Here is a 19,369-nt window from a genome sequence, read left to right as displayed (position 1 = left end):
GCCCCCCCCCCCCCCCCCCATGTCCCCAGCCCCGACACCCCACCCACACCGACCACCATGCCCCACGAGACAGAATCAAAGGGGAACACCCACCTCCACTACGTGTTGGAGCCGATTAAAGAAGTCCAGAGCGAATAGTCCGATGTGGGGGTACAGGCTGTCTCAAGACTGATGTAATCCAACAGAAGGTCTTTATACTGTTTAATACTAAGTGTATTTTTATTTTTCCCATTCATGAGTATAGTTTTTTTTGCTATACATAAGGCAGTGAGAATAATATGACTTGATTTTGTCTCCAAGGTGACATCGTCTAAGTGGCCCAATAAGCAAACTGACGGAGAGAGTGGAATAGTACATCTCAGACACTTTGATAAGTCTTCACATATCCGGCACCAAAACCTCTGAACAGGTGGACAGAACCAAAATGTGTGGATGTAATTGTCCGGAATATTGTCTGTACACTGTGAGCAAATATTAGATGATGTGAAACCCATCTTGAACATCCGTTGACCTGTATAGTGTACTCTATGAAGGATTTTGTATTGTATTAGTTGTAAATTCGAGTTTTTAATCATCTTAAAAGTTCTCAGACAGATCTGTGACCAAAAGTTTTGGTCAAAATTAACTGACAAGTCTGTCTCCCATTTTACAATGGGAAGAGATATAGATTCATCTATTTTACTGAGTTTCTGATAAACCTTAGATAGTAATTTGGGAGGGTTAAGATTAAGGAATTCTAATACACTTGTTGACATTTCAATCCTAGTGTTATTAAGGTTAAATTTATTTTGGTTATAGATTTAATTTGTTGATATTCTAAAAATTTATTCTTATCAATCCCACATTGTGTTATTAATCTGTTAAATGGGATGTAGTCCACTTCTTCATTATACTGTATGTTCCAAATATTCAATTCCTTTACACCTCCAACCTGGGAAGTTTATCATCTTATTCTGTTGTAGGAATTATTATTGTAAGTATTATTGTTTTGAAAAGTTTCTGAAGGATCCAGTGACTCCGCCCCCGACTCCGCCCCCGACCAATCAGTGACCGACAGTTTTCTGACGTCACATTTTAGTACCTCTTCGTTCGGGTTAGAACCACCGAGCCAAGGGTACTGAAAATAGTAATAGGTGCTAAGTACCGGTACTAATGGAAAAGCCTCAGAACTGGGCCAAGTAGGGTCCAGTCGGCCCATACCGGTACTAATGGAAAAGGGGCATAAACAGCCACTGACCAAAAGGATGCCCCAGCACAGAAGAGCAATGGTTTGAAGAGAGGAGCGATGGTTTGAAAGATGAGTAAAGGAAGACATCTTTGTGAAGAAAGCCTGCCCATCATTAAACAGGGGCGGAAGCCTCTGTGTTCAACTGTCCCCCTTTTAAAATGCTGTTATTACTAGTATCACTCAGCCCCTTGTCAATAGCAAGCGACCATCAGGGCCAAAATAATGGATTGTTATGCTGATAGTCCTCTTTATGCATGGGAACAACTACCAGTAGTTTTGGCTGTCAGCAGCAAACTGACTGATCCACTATGAGAAGTTGCAGTTTATATAACAGAGTTTGTTGCAGCTCCTCAGACTGAAGAAATCTTTTGGATAAAAGACTAAAATGCTTCAACAAAGAAGAATCCATCCAGAGGACCTGATTCAACCTTCTCAGATTAATCTACCTGGATTATTGAGCATGCATGAGGACATTCGTGTAGATGTATCTTACTGGGCTGCAACTAGTTGGGAACAGCATTTGCAAGAGTGTGTCCAAAATGTCTCAAGACGTTCCCCAAAGTTCTCTCCTTGCCCGAGTTGTGCAGTCTTGTCACTTGGGTTTAAACATGTATTACTGAGGCACTTCTGGAAAAAAAACATTTTATTCAACATCTTTTTATTAATCTTTTCAGCACACCTTCAATATGGGGACAGAAAAATTTCTGTAAAAAAAACAAAAACAACATGTTATACTTTATTAGTTAAAAGTACAAAGATTTTTGGAAAAAAGTATGTTAAAAAATGAAAACAAATAGATCCAACATTGAATGTAAGTGGAAAAAATATTTTAAAGTTCCAGCAGCTTGTTGAGCGAAATTTACTGACACCGAAGGTTTGTTCAGCACAGTGAGATACAGGGAAGTGCTTCTTGTTCAAGTACTAAAATTAACTGTTTACTTGTTCTCATCATCCTTTTATTAATGAATTAGTTTGTATTGTCCACGAAATGTTGTCTTGGGGTACAATAGACCAAACTGTTACCAAATCTTTTTGCATCATGGGCTAGTTTCATAAACTTTTTTCAAGGATAGTTTTACTATAAGCTTTAAATTTTATTTAATTTTTGATAATTTCTATCAGGTTAGCTTTTAAGTTTACAATTATATAAAAATGAGAGCAAATGAGTGAAGAATAAGAACGAGGCACAAACAAAAATAATAATTTTTCAAAACAAAATACACTGCAGACCAATGCATATTAAAAAAGTTCAAGTTGTTTAAGAAGTTTTGGTTCCAATGGACCAAATAATCAGATGGTACCAGTCCTTAGCCTGATTGTTAGGAACCCCTGCTTTACACAATCTAATGCTATTTTCTTCAATGTCTTGTAATCGAAAGATGCTCACTGGCTAATTATTAACCCTCAGCCACAAACACTGTTAAATCTTCAAATAATTTTTTTTCAGATAGTAACGTAATCCATCCCCATCAGTTTTGACTTAGAGTAACAAACTGTTTTTTTACTTTTTAAATGGGGCCAAGATGGTGTAGGGGCAGGGCAGCCAACTCGAGACCCGAAGGCCCTGGTTTCGATCCCCGGTCATTGCACATCTAGTGGTGTCTCTGAGTGGGACACCTTATCACAGTTGCTCCCTGTGCGCTTTCCATAGCTGCCCACTGCTCCATCTGGTGGTGGATGGGTTAAAAGCAGATGGCCAATTTTGCCATTGTATGGGAACATACAATGATGACAATACATAACACATTATTATTATTATAATTTATATTATTATTATATTATATTATTATTATTAATTGTATGCAAAATCATACCAATTATATGTAAATTTTCTTTAAACAAAAGGATAATTTAGTCATTACAAACACGGCAAATTAGCTATTAATGACACCAAGGTTATGTGCAACCGTTGAAAACAATGACATGTCAAGTTTTGTGATTTATGCTGAAAAATCTAATTCGTTAATGACCCAATCAGAATCATGGAAACCAAGCTCTAATCCTTCTCTGAATCCCGCTTCCTCTGCTACCGATCAACAGTGAATTAACTCCCCGGCATCTCACGTGCACACCTGTCCCTCGTGGCTTGCTGCCATGGCAACCAAAGTTCTTTTTTTTTCCCAGACAGCATGCAGCCAGATTTTCAGCTTCCATCCTTCCTTTCATTTTATGCGAATCCATTACTGAAACAAAACAAGACGCAGTTGTGCACTGACACGCTCAGATAATCCCTCCTCCCACTCCCTTCACAGAGCCGCAAACCAAAAACAGAACACACACACATTTTAGCAGGCAGATCACAACAAAAATATCCATAAACAGCATTCAGTCTATAAATGCAACACAGACATCCACAAAAATTACTTTCATGGTAGGTATGTTCTCATCAGGAGTCCTTTAAGAAAGAGGAAATTTATCTGAGTGAAATAGGCTTAATTTGATGTAATCGACATGTACTGCTGGCTAGTTCACACATAAGAGAAAAAATACAAAATGTAATTGCCAACTTCAGATGACACAAATAAGTGGTTTAGGAACACTTTAGTGTTAAGAGTGTGGCTTTCACAAAGCAGCTAGACCGTTGCAACACACGGTTTATCACACGCCTGGTTCCATCCTTTTAGTGAGTGAATGGATTTGCGATACAGGCCCTGACAAGTCACTGTATGGAAAAAAGCTCCTAAAAGTACAAAGTGTAAATGCCTTCTCATCTAAGCTTACTACAAACACAGGGGTGCCTTTCTGCTGTGTATCTGACAGCTGCTTGAAACCTCAGGTTTATTTTTGGTTTGACGTGAGCATCTGTTTCAAAAAGAAGCATGAAGCAGCTGGCAGGCAGTTGAGCTGTTTAAATTATCCGTCTGCAGAAATGAAAACAAACTTTCCATGAACTGTTTAGTACTGGTGTCTATGCCGAAATAATACAAAACTTTAAAGAATAGAAGCAGACTGCTTTATTGATAAATTGTTTGACATTTAAAGTTACTCATTACAAAGTATGAAATGAAAGGTCATCCTGAGTTATGTCAAATGGTGCAGACTGAAAGAGTTTACTTTGTTAGTTTTCCACATCTGCAGTATTGATATGCAATTCTGAAATGTGGGTCCACACTACATGACAATGAAGCAATGAGCCGAATCGGACAGAAACTAAAAAAGGATGACTAATCTACATTAGATTGGCTGCAATCTGTGTAGGTAAAATATGGTAGAATCAGACAAGCTCAAGATCTCGGGTAAGACGTTCAGGTGTAAAGACGAGAACACAAAAGAAAAGGTCAAGTAAAACAATAAGAACTAGAGAAATTGCATTTCCTGCAAAAATGCAGTGTGAATGTTTATGGCTGAAGAACTTGCTAAAAAAAATAAAAAAAACTGCTGAAATTAGTTTAAAAACATGCTGAAATGTAGCTGAAATGGAAGACCAAGCCTAAGTTAGCAGAAGAAAGCAGAAAGAACAAATATTTGCTGAATTAGGGTTAAATAAGCAGAAATGAGCAAAAAGTTTAGAAATTATGGTAGCTAAAAAAGCTGAAATTAACAACAAAAAATAGCTGAAAAGTAGCTGAAAAGGCAGAATAAGTTAAAATTACCAGAAGGAAGTGGACAGAGCTAAAAAAAAAAAAAAAAAGGAATTAGCTGAAAAAGCTAAATTTAGCACAAAAACAGCTCAATAGTAGCAGAAATAACAAACATAGCCAAAATAAGTTGAAGGGAGTGCTGAAAAATTATCAGAAAGATGTTAATTATGCTTAAAGTAGCAGAAATTACCACAAAAAACTTGATCTGAAAACCACTGAAAGTAGCTAAAAAATGCTAACAAGTTAGCTGAAATGTAGAATGAACTTAAATTAGCAAATGTAAGTAGAAAGAGCACAATCTTGCCTAATTAGGCTGAAAGAAGCAGAAATGAGCACTAAAAGTGGAAATTATCTGAAATGAGGAAAAACAGCTGAAAAGTAGCTATAAAAGCTAAAAAGCTATAAAAGTTATTAAAGCTTAAATTACCAAAAGGAAGTGGAGAGCGCACATTTTTGCTGAATTAGGCTGAATAAAGTTGAAACGAGTGTAAAAAAGTGTAGAATTAGCTGAAAAAGCTCAAATTAGCATTAGCACTACGGATACAGTTAAATAGTAGCTGAAATAGCAGAAAATGCTAAAACGCAGAAATAAGCTGAAAGGCGCATAACATGCTGAAATTAACAGAAATAATTTAGAAGAAGCACAAAAATGTTGTAGTTAGCAGAAAGAATCTGAAAGGAGCACAAAACAGCTGAAAAACAGCTAAAATTACCAGAGTAGCTGAAAAAATGTTTAAATTTTCACAAGGAATCTGAAAGAAGTTGGAAGCAGAACAAAATGTGAAAGAAGCAGTAAAATGTTATAAACAGATATAAAGATTTGAAGGATGTAACATGAGCTCAATTAATTTTCTATGAGGAAAAAAAATGGCAGAAAAGGCTAAATATTTCAAAAAGCTAAAGTTCCACCAATACAAAAAGTCATAGCAGGATTGTCCTGAAAGAGCTGAACATTTTGATATACTTTGTTAAAAAGGCACAAACATTGTGGAACGAGAAAGATGTTGGAAAAATGTACAGAAGAAAAATGGATCACGATAGTGTGAATGCTTCATAAACATTCACACAATAAATATCAAGGATCAAGCAGGGCTGTGGAGTACCATAAAGACAGCTCAGAGTTCAAACACATCCAGCTTCTGCAAAACTTCTTCTAGAAAAGTAAATTTACCATTATTCTATCTGCATACTTTATTCAACAATCCTGAGCATAAACACGCATGATTACATAAAAGTTGTTGGACCAAATTACTTTTCTGTGGAAGTAGACACAATTGACCTATTTTCAGTCAATTTGATAATTTTTGTAGGTAAACAAGTGACTTATATTCAAATGTTGGCAAACATGTGATCTACATGTTTTAAATAAACATGTGGCATCCAGTCGCAAAATTTCTAAATTTGTTTCATTCAAAAACAACTATTGTCATTAGAAAAAAAAATATTGTGCAGATTTACGTTCTTCTTTGAATTATTTTATTTATTTATTTGTCCAGTCGTCATTTTACAATGAGTAACTTTGAATTTCTTAAATATTTATATAATAAAGCCAAAGAAAAAAAAATAAGAATCACACTTTGATATATCAGTTGGTTTAAACTTATCTGTAGAATATAAATACATTAATGAGTAATTTCAGATAAAATATTTTGTATGTGTGTGTGGGTGGGTGTGTGCATGTGTCAGTCTCACTGGTTTTCTCTATAGGGTTTTAAAATCGTTGGAAAAAATAAGAAGTTCCTCTTACCTGGTGCGATAAGAGGCTGAGCGCTGACAGCTGTAACATTGCGGCTCATATTTAAAGCTCGAACTTCGGTGACCGCTGGACCATCACTCTTCTTTGCTCCGTCAGTGTGGCTGTCGGAGGAACTGGCCTTCCCCCCTGTGGAGGTTTGGGTTCCTTGGCTGGGATTCTTGACGAGTGAAGCGGGCTGAATAGGCACCGGGATTTGCTTCAGAGTGAGAGCCTGAGGGGTCTGAGTCTGAGAGGAGGACGTGGTTGCCCCCTGCTGGCCACGGATGGCCAGATTCTGGACCTGGTTCTGAAAATCAGAGTGACGTAGGGGAGACGTTGAAACAACTAGAAGTGCATTTGGTTACATTGTTTTGTTTGGTCATGTCTATGTTTGAAAACTAGAAGAAGAAAAAAAAATCACTGACAGATTTTTAACATTTAAATGAAAATCTGCTAAATGGGTGAGAAAGATGAACTACTTCTGATGGATCCTTACAGTAAATGCAAGTATAAAGGATTATATATATTTTTTGACAATATTGTGTAATGAACCTACTTGTGAGGAACTTTCTGACTGGACAGCCGTCACGGAAGCAGCTGGGGTGAAGATGAGCTGCGAGGACAGAGGAACAGCCCGGCCCAAGCTCCTGGCCACCTGAACCACAGACGAATGAATAAAATGTGAACTGAATGAGACAAAAGCTCAGCCAACATTTCATTTGTTCTGGTTAAAAGGAAAACATGCTTCTTTTTTGTTTCTAAAAAATAAGAGCCACCTACAACTAGGGGTTGAACGAATATATAATTTTTAAACTCGACATTAACATAATAAAACCCGAGTAGAACTCGAGTATTTGATGACGTCATAGATCTCAAGATACAAAAATAAATAAATAAATAAAACTGCAAAAAAAGGTAATTATTTACAAAAAAAGACCAACAAAACATTGGGAGCATATATTATGCTCCTACCATTTATCATACTGCAAATAAGTCACAGGAAAAACTAAACTATTAGTTATTATTATTAAACTGCAACGTGAAGAAACGTGCAGCACGTCAAAAGCGAAACTTAAACCGAAACTGGTTCTGGTGGATTGGACCCGATGTTACACCATGCTCTGTGACCTGCAACAGTGCAACACCGCCCCCTACGGACATATGGTGGTCACATAATATGACGTCACTACGGATACTCGACGTAACATTTTTAACCTCGATAGATGTCCTAGCAATCGATGTGTAGATTACTCGAGTACTCTGTTAATGCCTTACCTACAACTACAAATCCCTACCTTCTGGGCATTTATAAAATTTATATACAAAAAGATAAAGAATCTGGGGTCATATAAACAATGTTTGGAATTTCAAGTCTGAGTATGTGTATAAAAACAAGCAAGTGAATGGTAAATGGACTGCACTTGTATAGCGCCTTTCTATCTTCTCAAGATACTCAAAGCACTTTACAACACAATCTGTGCCCTCATTTACCCATTCATACAGCACTTTACTAGATCTATACAAAGCTAATCTGAATCTGTAGAAACTAATCAGTGCTTTAAATCACATTCATACACCGAGGGGACACACATCAGAGGCAATAAAGGGTTCAATGTCTTGCCCAGGGACACTTAAAACATGTGACTGCTGGTGGAATCAAACTCCCAACTCTCCCATTGGAGGACGACTGCTCTAACCACTCAGTCACAGTTGCCCCAATTAAAGGGAGGGAATATACAGAATATCTAAGAGGTGCTTTTCATGTGCACAACTTTAAATCAAAGTTTTTGGAAAGTATTAAACATACAAAGCTCCACATTTCAGAATTATAATGAGATGACAGTAGTTGTGTCTGCAACTGATGGCAAACTGAGAGACGAGTTAGAAACAACCAGCTATAACTAATCATACTTATTATAGTCGTCCAACAATTTGTAGGGGGAATAAGAGAGGAGAGAATATCTGCAACCTCGGAAGTGTTTTTGTACATTCATGCTGCCTCTAAACACCCTGAACTTTCTGGGCTTTGATAAAGGAGTGTGCTACCTATTCTGGCATCAATATAAAACTAGGTGTTACACTAACATCCAAACAGGGACATAAAATACACAGCTTTGAAAGGACAGAATTAGGCTCCAGTTATTTACTCAACCAATTTATAAACCTGTTCGTGTTGATTTATGCATGCAGTGCTTGTGTAAATGTGCCAGTGGCTATGATTCTCATCTCAATGCTCTCACCATCTGTGTACGCAGGTACATCTGCGCCTGGCTGAGAGTGGGGCTGGATTGGCTGCCGAGCAGAACAGCTTGCTGTGAAATACTGGTGGGGGTAGAGCTGATGCTCTGGGCCCGGCTAATCAACTGAGCTGCCGCTGGAGAGGTGGTCAGGTTGATCTGTGGGGAGAAATTAACAAAAAAAATTGCAGATATGTGTACATGAAATTAACTCAGCACTTCAGATACTAAAGATTCCAAATATTTTACGTTTTATTCTCTCTGTTTGTTGCAAAAATTACATTGCACCTCTTTAAATGTAAAAGAAAAGGAGCGAAGGAGCTAATAGCAATGTAGGGCTCAAGGTTTAAAGTTAATTTAGTTCTATGATAGATATATAAAGACCACCTAAACATTAAGAGGCTTTCAGAACGATGGGTCAGCATTTAAAACTGCACTCACTGTAGCCTGAGTGGACCCTGCTTGCTGAGATGAAGTGCCATTCTGTGAAGAGCTTTGCCGACCAGCTGCAATGCTAGCCTATCATGGAGCAAAAAAAAAAAAAAAAAACGACAAGAAGGGGAAACAGTAAAGTACAATTTCAGAGGCGTGGCTTCTCGCAGGAAGCAGCAATCATCACCTCTCTAGTGTTAGACTAAATAAATGTGACGGTGACTTGCTGACCTGCTGTACAGCTGCCAGGCTCTGCAGCTGGGCGGTGCTGAGGCTGTGCTGCTGCAGGGCGGCAGTTTGCAGCATCAGATGCTGCTGTTGGGCGGCGTACATCTGCTGTAGGTACTGTGCAGCTGTGTTTGGCTGTCTGTGTAATGCTTGCTGAAAAACCTACAAATAAAAAAGGGAAAAACAGAAATGATCTGACTGATTTCCTGTTTGCACAAACAAAACAAATCAAAAACATACATGTAAAGAATACTTCGGAAGAGGCCTTTATTGTACAATTACTGGGGTCTGCAACCTTAACAGTAAAACAAAAAAAAAAGAAAAAAGCCATTACTTCCCCCTTTTCTACTATAAAAAAATATCTACTTGAAGAGCAAAACAAAGATATAAATTTAAATATTGTTGTAACAACAACAACAACAACAACAACAACAACAACAACAACAACAACATCAACAACAACAACAACAACAACAATTAGTTTTGTTATGTTCTGAAGTTTGAAAACTAAAATAAACTGTTGGCTTTTATCAATATTTTTACATTTTAAAACAAAGAAAAAGACCAAACGTTTATGACGTGTGGAAAACATTTTGTTTATACCCCCTTTAATCAAATGATGCCACTGAGCTATAAGTGAGACTTTACTATACTTGTGGAAAATTAATAAGTACAACAGTTTGATGTAATTAAGCATACATTTACATCCTGGTAAATTAATTTAGAGAATATAAAAATATAACAGTAGTTTGGGTATTTACAGTGAGGAAAATAAGTATTTGAACACCCTGCGACTTTGCAAGTTCTCCCACTTAGAAATCATGGAGGGGTCTGAATTTTTTATCTTTGGTGCAAGTCCACTGTGAGAGACATAATCTAAAAGAAAAATCCAGAAATCACAATGTATGATTTTTTTAATAATTCATTTGTGTGTTACTGCTGCAAATAAGTATTTGAACACCTGTCAATCAGCAACAGTTCTGGCCCTCAAAGACCTGTTAGTCCTCCTCTATAATGTCCACATCCACTCCACTTATTATTCTAAATTAGAAGCACCTGTTTGAGGTTGGTAGCTGCATAAAGACACCTGTCCACCCCACACAATCAGTAAGACACTAACTACTAACATGGCTAAGACCAAAGAGCTGTCCAAAGACACCAGAGACAAAATTGTAGATCTCCACAAGGCTGGAAAGAGCTACAGGGCAATTGCCAAGCAGCTTGGTGAAAAAAGATCAACTGTTGGAGCAACTATTAGAAAATGGAAGAAGCTAAACATGACCGTCAATCTCCCTCGGACTGGGGCTCCATGCAAGATCTCACCTCGTGGCGTATCAATGATCCTAAGAAAGGTGAGGAATCAGCCCAGAACTACACGGGAGGAGCTGGTCAATGACCTGAAGAGAGCTGGCACCACTGTTTCCAAGGTTACTGTGGGTAATAAACTAAGACGTCATAGTTTAAAATCACGCATGGCACGGAAGGTTCCCCTGCTTAAATCAGCACACGTCCAGGCCCGTCTTAAGTTTGACCATGACCATTTGGATGATCCAGAGGAGTCATGGGAGAAAGTTATGTGGTCAGATGAGACCAAAATATAACTTTTTGGTCTTAATTCCACTCACCTCAGTTAGAGCATTGAAGATGAGTCATGGCTGGGTCTTCCAACATGACAATGACCCAAAGCACACAGCCAGGAGAACCAAGAAGTGGCTCCGTAAGAAGCATATCAAGGTTCTGGAGTGGCCTAACCAGTCTCCAGACCTAAACCCTATAGAAAATATTTGGAGGGAGCTCAAACTCTGTTTCTTAGTGACAGCCCAGAAACCTGGCTGATCTAGAGAAGATCTGTGTGGAGGAATGGGCCAAAATCTCTGCTGCAGTGTGTGCAAACCTGCTGAAACACTACAGGAAACCTTTGACCTCTGTAACTGCAAACAAAGATACTGTACCAAATATTAACATTAATTTTCACAGGTGTTCAAATACTTATTTGCAGCAGTAACACACAAATAAATTATTAAAAAATTATACATTGTGATTTCCAGATTTTTCTTTTAGATTATGTCTCTCACAGTGGACAGGCACTTAAGATGAACATTTCAGACCCCTCCATGATTTCTAAGTGGGAGAACGTGCAAAGTCGCAGGGTGTTCAAATACTTATTTTCCTCACTGTAATTACGATCCACTGAGCTTTCTTTAATACCTTCAAATTTATTAAGTTTCTTTTACAGACAAACGTTTACCACTACAATTCTCTTTGTTCTCAGAATGACTTGTCAGATTTCTGCAGAACCCCTGATTCCACAAACTCGTAACATTTCTGGAAAAACTGCACTTTGTGTTTTTCTCTCAACAACCTAAAGTAAATGTACTACAGTGAGGAAAATAAGTATTTGAACACCCTGCGACTTTGCAAGTTCTCCCACTTAGAAATCATGGAGGGGTCTGAAATTTTCATCTTAAGTGCATGTCCACTGTGAGAGACATAATCTAAAAGAAAAATTCGGAAATCACAATGTATGATTTTTTAAATAATTTATTTGTGTGTTATTGCTGCAAATAAGTATTTGAACACCTGCCAATCAGCAACAGTTCTGGCCCTCAAAGACCTGTTAGTCCTCCTCTATAACATCCACCTCCACTCCACTTACAGTGGGGAGAACAAGTATTTGATACACTGTTGATTTTTCAGGTTTTCCCACTTGCAAAGCTTGTAGATGACTGTAATTTTTATCATAGGTACTCTTCAACTGTGAGTGATAGAATCTAAAACAAAAATCCAGAAAAATACAATGTATGATTTTTAAATAATTAATTTCCATTTTATTGTGTGAAATAAGTATTTGATCATCTATCAACCAGTAAGACTTTTGGCTCTCACAGACATGTTAGTTCTTCTTTAAGAAGCCCTCCTGTTCTCCACCCATTACCTGTATTAACTGCACCTATTTGGACTCGTGACCTGTATAAAAGACACCTGTCCACACACTCAATCAATCAGACTCCAGCATCTCCACAATGCCCAAGACCAGAGAGCTGTGTAAGGACATCAGGGATAAAATTGTAGACCTGCACAAGGCTGGGATGGGCTACAGGACAATAGGCAAGCAGCTTGGTGAGAAGGCAACAACAGTTGGTGCAATTATTAGAAAATGGAAGAAATACAAAATAACGGAAAATCTCCCTCGGTCTGGGGCGCCATGCAAGATCTCACCTCGTGGAGCATCATTGATCTTGAGGAAGGTGAGGAATGAGCCAAGATGAGGAATGAGCCAAGAACTACACGGTAGGACCTGGTCAATGACCTGAATAGAGCTGGGACCACAGTCTCAAAGAAAACAATCAGTAACACTACGCTGTCAAGGATTAAAATCCTGCAGTGCACGCAAGGTGCCCTTCCTCAAGCCAACGCATGTCAAAGCCCGTCTGAAGTTTGCAAATGACCATCTGAATGATCCAGAGGAGGAATGGGAGAAGGTCATGTGGTCTGATGAGACAAAAATAGAACTTTTTGGTTTAAACTCCACTCGTCATGTTTGGAGGAAGAAGAATGATGAGTACAACCCCAAGAACACCATCCCAACCGTGAAGCATGGCGGTGGAAACATCATTCTTTGGGGATGCTTTTCTGCAAAGGGGACAGGACGACTGCACCATATTGTGGGAAGGATGGATGGGGCAATGTATCGTGAGATTTTGGCCAACAACCTCCTTCCCTCAGTAAGAGCACTGAAGATGGGTCGTGGCTGGGTCTTCCAGCATGATAACGACCCAAAACACACAGCCAGGGCAACTAAAGAGTGGCTCCGTAGGAAACATCTTAAGGTCCTGGAGTGGCCTAGCCAGTCTCCAGACCTGAATCCCATAGAAAATCTTTGGAGGGAGCTTAAAGTCCGTGTGGCCCAGCGACAGCCCCGAAACCTGAAGGCTCTGGAGGAGATCTGTATGGAGGAGTGGGCCAAAATCCCTGCTGCAGTGTGTGCAAACCTGGTCAAGAACAACAGGAAACGTCTGTTCTCTGTAATTGCAAACAAAGGTTTCTGTACCAAATATTAAGTTTCATTTTTCTGGTGTATCAAATACTTATTTCACACAATAAAATGGAAATTAATTATTTAAAAATCATACATTGTAATTTTCTGGATTTTTGTTTTAGATTCCATCACTCACAGTTGAAGAGTACCTATGATAAAAATTACAGTCATCTACAAGCTTTGCAAGTGGAGAGAGAGAGAGAGAGAGAGAGAGAGAGAGAGAGAGAGAGACAGAGAGACAGAGAGACAGAGAGAGAGAGAGACAGAGACAGAGACAGAGAGAGAGAGAGATGTGTGTGGAGGAGCTGAGGAAGGGAGATCGTAAGAATTATCGAATATTCTAAATCTTTAACTTTTCCTTATCACTGTTTTCACTGGTGGTTGGACACGGGTCCATTAAATCTGCAGCTCGCATGAACGGGGCTGTAGTGATTTTTGTCGACACCGAGGAGAAAGCTCGGCAGCTGGTCGAGGCTGGCATATCAGTGGGAGACTTGTTTTTACAGGTGTCACCACTGATGCTGCCAGCCACGAAGATCACCTTGTCTAATGTCCCCCCGTTTATTAGTGACGAGTTCCTAATCAAGGAGTTGTCCAGACATGGGAAGGTGGTGTCCCCGATCAAGAAAATCTTGACGGGGTGTAAATCCCCCCTTCTCAAGCACGTTGTCTCTCACAGGAGACAACTGTTTATGATTCTTAATAAACAGGGGGAAGAATTCAACGTTAGGTTTCATGTAAAGCTTGACGATTTTGAATACCTATTATTCGCGACTTCTGCAAATATGAAGTGTTTTGGATGTGGACAGGAGGGGCACGTGATAAAATTGTGTCCAAACAGAGCCGGGCCGGTTCCGCCCGCTGCTGCGGGGGACCCCCCGGCTGCCGCGGGTGCCCCTCCCGCTGCTGCTGCGGGGGGGTCCGCGGCTGCTGCGGGGGGTTCCGCGGCTGCCGCTGGTTCCCCTCCCGCTGCTGCTGCGGGGGGTTCCGCGGCTGCCGCTGGTTCCCCTCCCGCCGCTGCTGCGGAGGAGTTCGCGGCGCCCGCTGACAAGGTCTGTAATAGTGACGAGTTGCCAGCTGTGGGTGGGGGCACGGGTGTGTGTGGGGATGAGGGTGGCATCACGGAAGTGTGTGGTGGTGGTGGAGAGAACGGAGTTGTTGTGGAGGGTGGAAAGGAGGCTCGGGGGGAGGTGGGGGTGAACAACGGAGAACGAGAAATGCAGGAGGGCGATGAGGAGTTAGTGTGTGGTGATCGGGAGGAGAAAGTGGAGGTGGATGGAGAAATAAAAGGTGCAAGACAGAAAAGTGAGAGGTCAGGAGCTGGTGTGGAGGGGGAAGCAGGGGCTGTTATAGAGGATATGGAGTTGGGGGCCCCAACCCAGGTGAAGAGACGAGGTAAAAGAAAAAATACAGACGCTGCAGCACATGCCAGCAAACAACTCAGCAAAATAGCTGCAGAGGAGAAAGAGGGATCAGACAGCGACAGTGAGGGCTGGGGTTCTGATTTCAGTGAGTCCTCCCATGCCTCACAAGCTGACAAAAGTGAACCAAGATACCCTGCGGAATTATTCCTCACCTTCCTACAACAAACCAAAGGGCTGAGAGGAGTCAAAATAGAAAGCCACTTCCCAAGCTTAAGGACTTTCTGCTCCTCAGCCAGGCATCACATCAGGCACAAACAGGAATCAGGCCTCACTGACCAACAAGTTTACAGACTGAAGAAATTAATGAGCACGGCACGTAAACACTTCTGAACAATGACATACACACACGTTTTAATAATTTTTATAGTTTTATGGTACACGCTTCTTAACTTTTTACCCATGGATACTTTTAAAATAGCATCTTTAAACACAAACGGGGCAAGAGAAGTTTTGAAACGTGAATTTATTTATCAGACCATAAACTATAAAAAGATCGATGTACTCTTCCTTCAAGAGACACATAGTGATGCACTAAATGAAGCAGAATGGCGCAGGGAGTGGAAAGGAGAGGCCATTTTAAGCCACGGCACGTCTAAGAGTGCAGGCGTGGGAATCCTTTTTACAAAGTCCTTCACTCCCAGTCACATAGAGACACGACACATTGTTCAAGGTAGATGTCTTTTAGTCAAAGCTTGTTTTGATCATTTTAATGTAGTTTTTATCAACATTTACGCTCCCACCACCAATGCAGAGAAAAAACGTTTTTTAGAAGAAATTGGGGAGAGGTTGGGAGATTGTGGGACTGAGGACTATGTTTTTATAGGTGGGGATTTTAACTGCACCGAAGACGAATCTCTGGACCGCAATCATGCAGAGCCTCATCCGGCAGCCCAGCGTGTCCTGAGACAGCTGATCGCGTCTCACGGCCTGGTGGACGTATGGAGGAGGATGCACGCAGGCTCCAGGCAGTACACGTGGTCCCACCTTAAAGAAAATAGCATTTCGCTGGCTCGCCTCGACCGTTTTTATTGTTTTAAACATCATTTTAACGTGTTTAAAGCTTGTCAGATCTTACCAGTAGCTTTTACAGACCACTCGCTGATTTTAGGTAAAGTTTTTATCAGAAACATTTTACCTAGGAGCGCCTACTGGCATTTTAACTCAGTTTTAACTTATGACCGTAGTTTTAAGGAGATTCTGAGTTATTTTATGACGGGTTTTAGACAGAGGAAGAGAAATTTTACGTGTTTGCAACAATGGTGGGACCACGGTAAAGTTGAAATAAAACTGCTGTGTCAGCAGCACACTCTCAACGTCACTCGCAACATCACCAGATCTATCAAGGATCTGGAGATTGATATAGTGGAGCTAGTACAACTCAGTGAATCCACAGGAAACCGAGAGCACTTTGAAGCTCTCAAAGAGAAAAGGTTAGCCTTAACCAACCTGCTGGACGCGAAGGTCCAGGGCGTGTTGGTCAGGTCCCGGATGCAGACCATCACAGAAATGGATGCTCCCTCTAGCTTTTTCTTTGGCTTGGAGAGGAAAAACGGGCAGAGAAAAGAGATCCACTCTCTGCTATCGGACACCGGGCAGCAGCTGAGTGAGCCAGGCCAGATCAGGAGGAGGGCCATGGAGTTCTACTCCTCGTTATTCCAAAGCGAATACGAGAGAGAGGACGAACTGTTCGGAGAGTTCTGCAGTGAGCTACCCCAGGTCTCTGAGGAAACCAACGCCCATCTGGGGCGCCCCCTGGGACTTCACGAGCTCCGCACGGCCCTCCAAAGCATGCAAGGCCAGAAGGCACCCGGTATAGATGGACTCACCGTAGAGTTTTACAAAGCCTACTGGGACATCCTGGCAGAGGATCTACTGGGTGTCTTCAACGAAAGCCTGAACGCTGGCTCACTCCCGCTGTCGTGCCGCAGAGCGGTCATCGCTCTCCTGCCCAAAAAAGGGAACCTACAGGACCTGAAGAACTGGCGCCCGGTGTCCCTGCTCTGCACCGACTATAAAATCCTCTCCAAGGTCTTGGCTACCAGAATGAGAGAAGCTATGGAGCAGGTCATCCACCGGGACCAGACCTATTGCGTCCCCAGCAGGTCCATGGTAGATAACATCTACCTGATTCGAGACGTTTTGGAAGTCTCCAGTTCATTAGGCCTGAACACAGCCTTGGTCTCACTTGACCAAGAAAAAGCTTTTGACCGCGTCGAGCACGGCTTTCTCTGGGAAACTATGGGGAAGTTCGGGTTCGGCGCTGGTTTTATAGCTAAGATCCAGGTGCTGTACAGTGGTGTTGAGAGTGTGCTGAAGATCAACGGTAGCTTGTGTGCTCCTTTTAAGGTGTGTAGAGGCGTTCGGCAGGGCTGCGCGCTCTCAGGGATGCTCTACGCACTCTCCCTGGAACCCCTCCTCCGAAAGATTCGAGCAAAGGTCCGTGGTTTTATTACACCCGGTTTTAACAACAGAGTGGTTTTATCCGCCTACGCTGACGACGTTGTTGTTTTTATCAAAAACCAGAAGGACGTAGACGTTTTAAAAAAAGTTACCGAAAGTTTCTCCACCCTGTCCGCTGCGAGGGTGAACTGGGGAAAGAGCACAGCCCTCGCCGTGGGTGAGTGGCCTGAAGGACTCCTGGTTCTCCCTCAAAGCCTCCAGTGGAGGAGAGACGGGTTTAAATATCTCGGTGTCTACCTGGGAGATAACGATGCGATCAGGAAAAACTGGGTAAACGTTAAAGAAAAGTTCGAGGAGAATATACAAAAATGGAAATGGCTGCACTCCCAGATGTCCTACAGAGGCAGAGTGCTAGTTTTGAACAACCTGGTCGCATCGCAGTTGTGGCACAAACTGGCCGTTTTAGACCCACCTCCAGACCTGTTGAAACAACTACAGTCTGAGATGGTGGAGTTTTTCTGGAAAGGTCGGCATTGGGTGCCACAGTCGGTTTTGTTTTTACCAAGAGAGGAGGGGGGACAGGGCCATGTCCATCTGGCCAGCAGGATGGCCACTTTTAGAATGCAGTTCCTCCAAAAATACCTGGCAGGACCTGCTGATACAGTGTGGAGAGACGTGGCCAGCTGCATCCTCAGAAGAGTGAGCAGGTTGGGGCTGGATGCGGCTCTGTTTCTAACTAATGTTGACCGTTTACAGCTAACGGGGCTACCCAAGTTCTATCAGAGTGTTTTTAAATTATGTTCCCCTTTTAAATTCGACAGAACAAAAACGAATAATTCTCTGCATTGGCTTTTAGAAGAACCGTTAGTCTGTGGAGCGAGACTGGACGTCTCTGACAGCACAATGCCAGGGCTGCCGACGGTGCTTTGCAGGTCTGGGACGGTGACCCTGAGGCGCCTGGTGGAGACGGCCGGACCAGACTTCTCCGGCGTACAGAAAGTGGCCTCGTTGCTCGGTCTGCCAGACTGGTGCGCCGCTTCATGGACCTGTTGAGAGAGAGGTTGGCTGCTGGAGAGAGGCACCTCCTGCAGCTGTGGTCCGCGGAAGGTCGCCCGCCTGATCCGACGGACCCGTTTCCAGACACCCACCTGGTTCCTAACCTCGGGGACAGCAGCGGTTCCCTTCTTCGTGACACAGGCCCAAAGGTGGACTTATGCAGATCGGGGCAAAAAGTACTCTACAGAACCTACGTGAAAGTGCTGAATAAGAGGACTCTGCACAACAGAGCCGTTTGTGTCTGGGACAGCAAGTTCGGAGAGCAGAAGCCCCAGTGGAGGACACTCTACAAACCTCCGATTAAAAAACGGACTGGTGACCTTCAATGGAGGGTCCTTCATGGCGCCATTGCTACAAACTCTTTTTTATCTGTCATCAGTCCCGGGGTTTTAAACGAGTGTCCTTTTTGCAATTTGCCAGAGAATGTTTTTCATGTTTTTATGGATTGTGTTCGACTAACAGTTTTTTTTAGCCTCTTAACAAAGATTTTTAACCTTTGACACAGTTTTTACCCAATCTGTTTTTATCAACGGTGTATTTTACAGCAGGGCCACTAAAGGCAAGTCCCAAATTTTAAATTTTTTAATCGCCGAGGCAAAGATGGCAATATATTTGTCTCGCAGGGACAGACTGCAGGATGGACCTCACCTCGATGCTGTGTCTCTGTGGAGGTGCAACGTCAGGGCCAGGTTGGCCTTGGAGTTTCACTTCCACAGGGACACTGGGGATTTAGAAAGGTTTTTGAAACTGTGGGGATTTAAAAATGTTTTATGCACCATCTCTGATCAGAAGGAACTGACAATCAACAAGCTTTTAATGTAAACGCTCTATTTTAAGCTTGTCCTGATCATGTTTTTTTTACTAGTGTTTTTAAAACTGTTTTTTTGATAACTGTGTGAATAAAGTTTTGTTAAAAATCTCTCTCTCTCTCTCTCTCTCTCTCTCTCTCTCTCTCACTCTCACACTCACTCACTCACTCACTCACTCACTCACTCACTCACTCACTCAC

At 41.6% G+C, this 19,369-nt stretch overlaps 1 protein-coding gene across 1 annotated transcript in view; it reads right to left on the bottom strand.

The window, feature by feature from the left end:
• The window catches only part of phc2b (polyhomeotic homolog 2b (Drosophila)), a 103,967-nt gene that overhangs the window by 48,422 nt on the left and 36,176 nt on the right, over positions 1–19,369 (bottom strand). The window contains exons 3-7 of the mRNA XM_037679778.1: positions 9,445–9,603; positions 9,223–9,300; positions 8,785–8,940; positions 7,101–7,199; positions 6,557–6,851 (exon numbers count right to left, since the gene is read on the bottom strand). Of these exons, the coding sequence (XP_037535706.1) occupies positions 6,557–6,851; positions 7,101–7,199; positions 8,785–8,940; positions 9,223–9,300; positions 9,445–9,603 (787 nt within the window). The remainder of the gene's footprint in view (positions 1–6,556; positions 6,852–7,100; positions 7,200–8,784; positions 8,941–9,222; positions 9,301–9,444; positions 9,604–19,369) is intronic.

This window comes from Nematolebias whitei, chromosome 7 (genome assembly GCF_014905685.2).
Source record: "Nematolebias whitei isolate Nwh7 chromosome 7, NemWhi1, whole genome shotgun sequence".
Taxonomy (NCBI): Eukaryota; Metazoa; Chordata; class Actinopteri; order Cyprinodontiformes; family Rivulidae; genus Nematolebias; species Nematolebias whitei.
The sequence above is the reverse complement of the archived record's forward strand: the minus strand, read 5'-3'. Positions and strand labels throughout refer to the sequence as shown.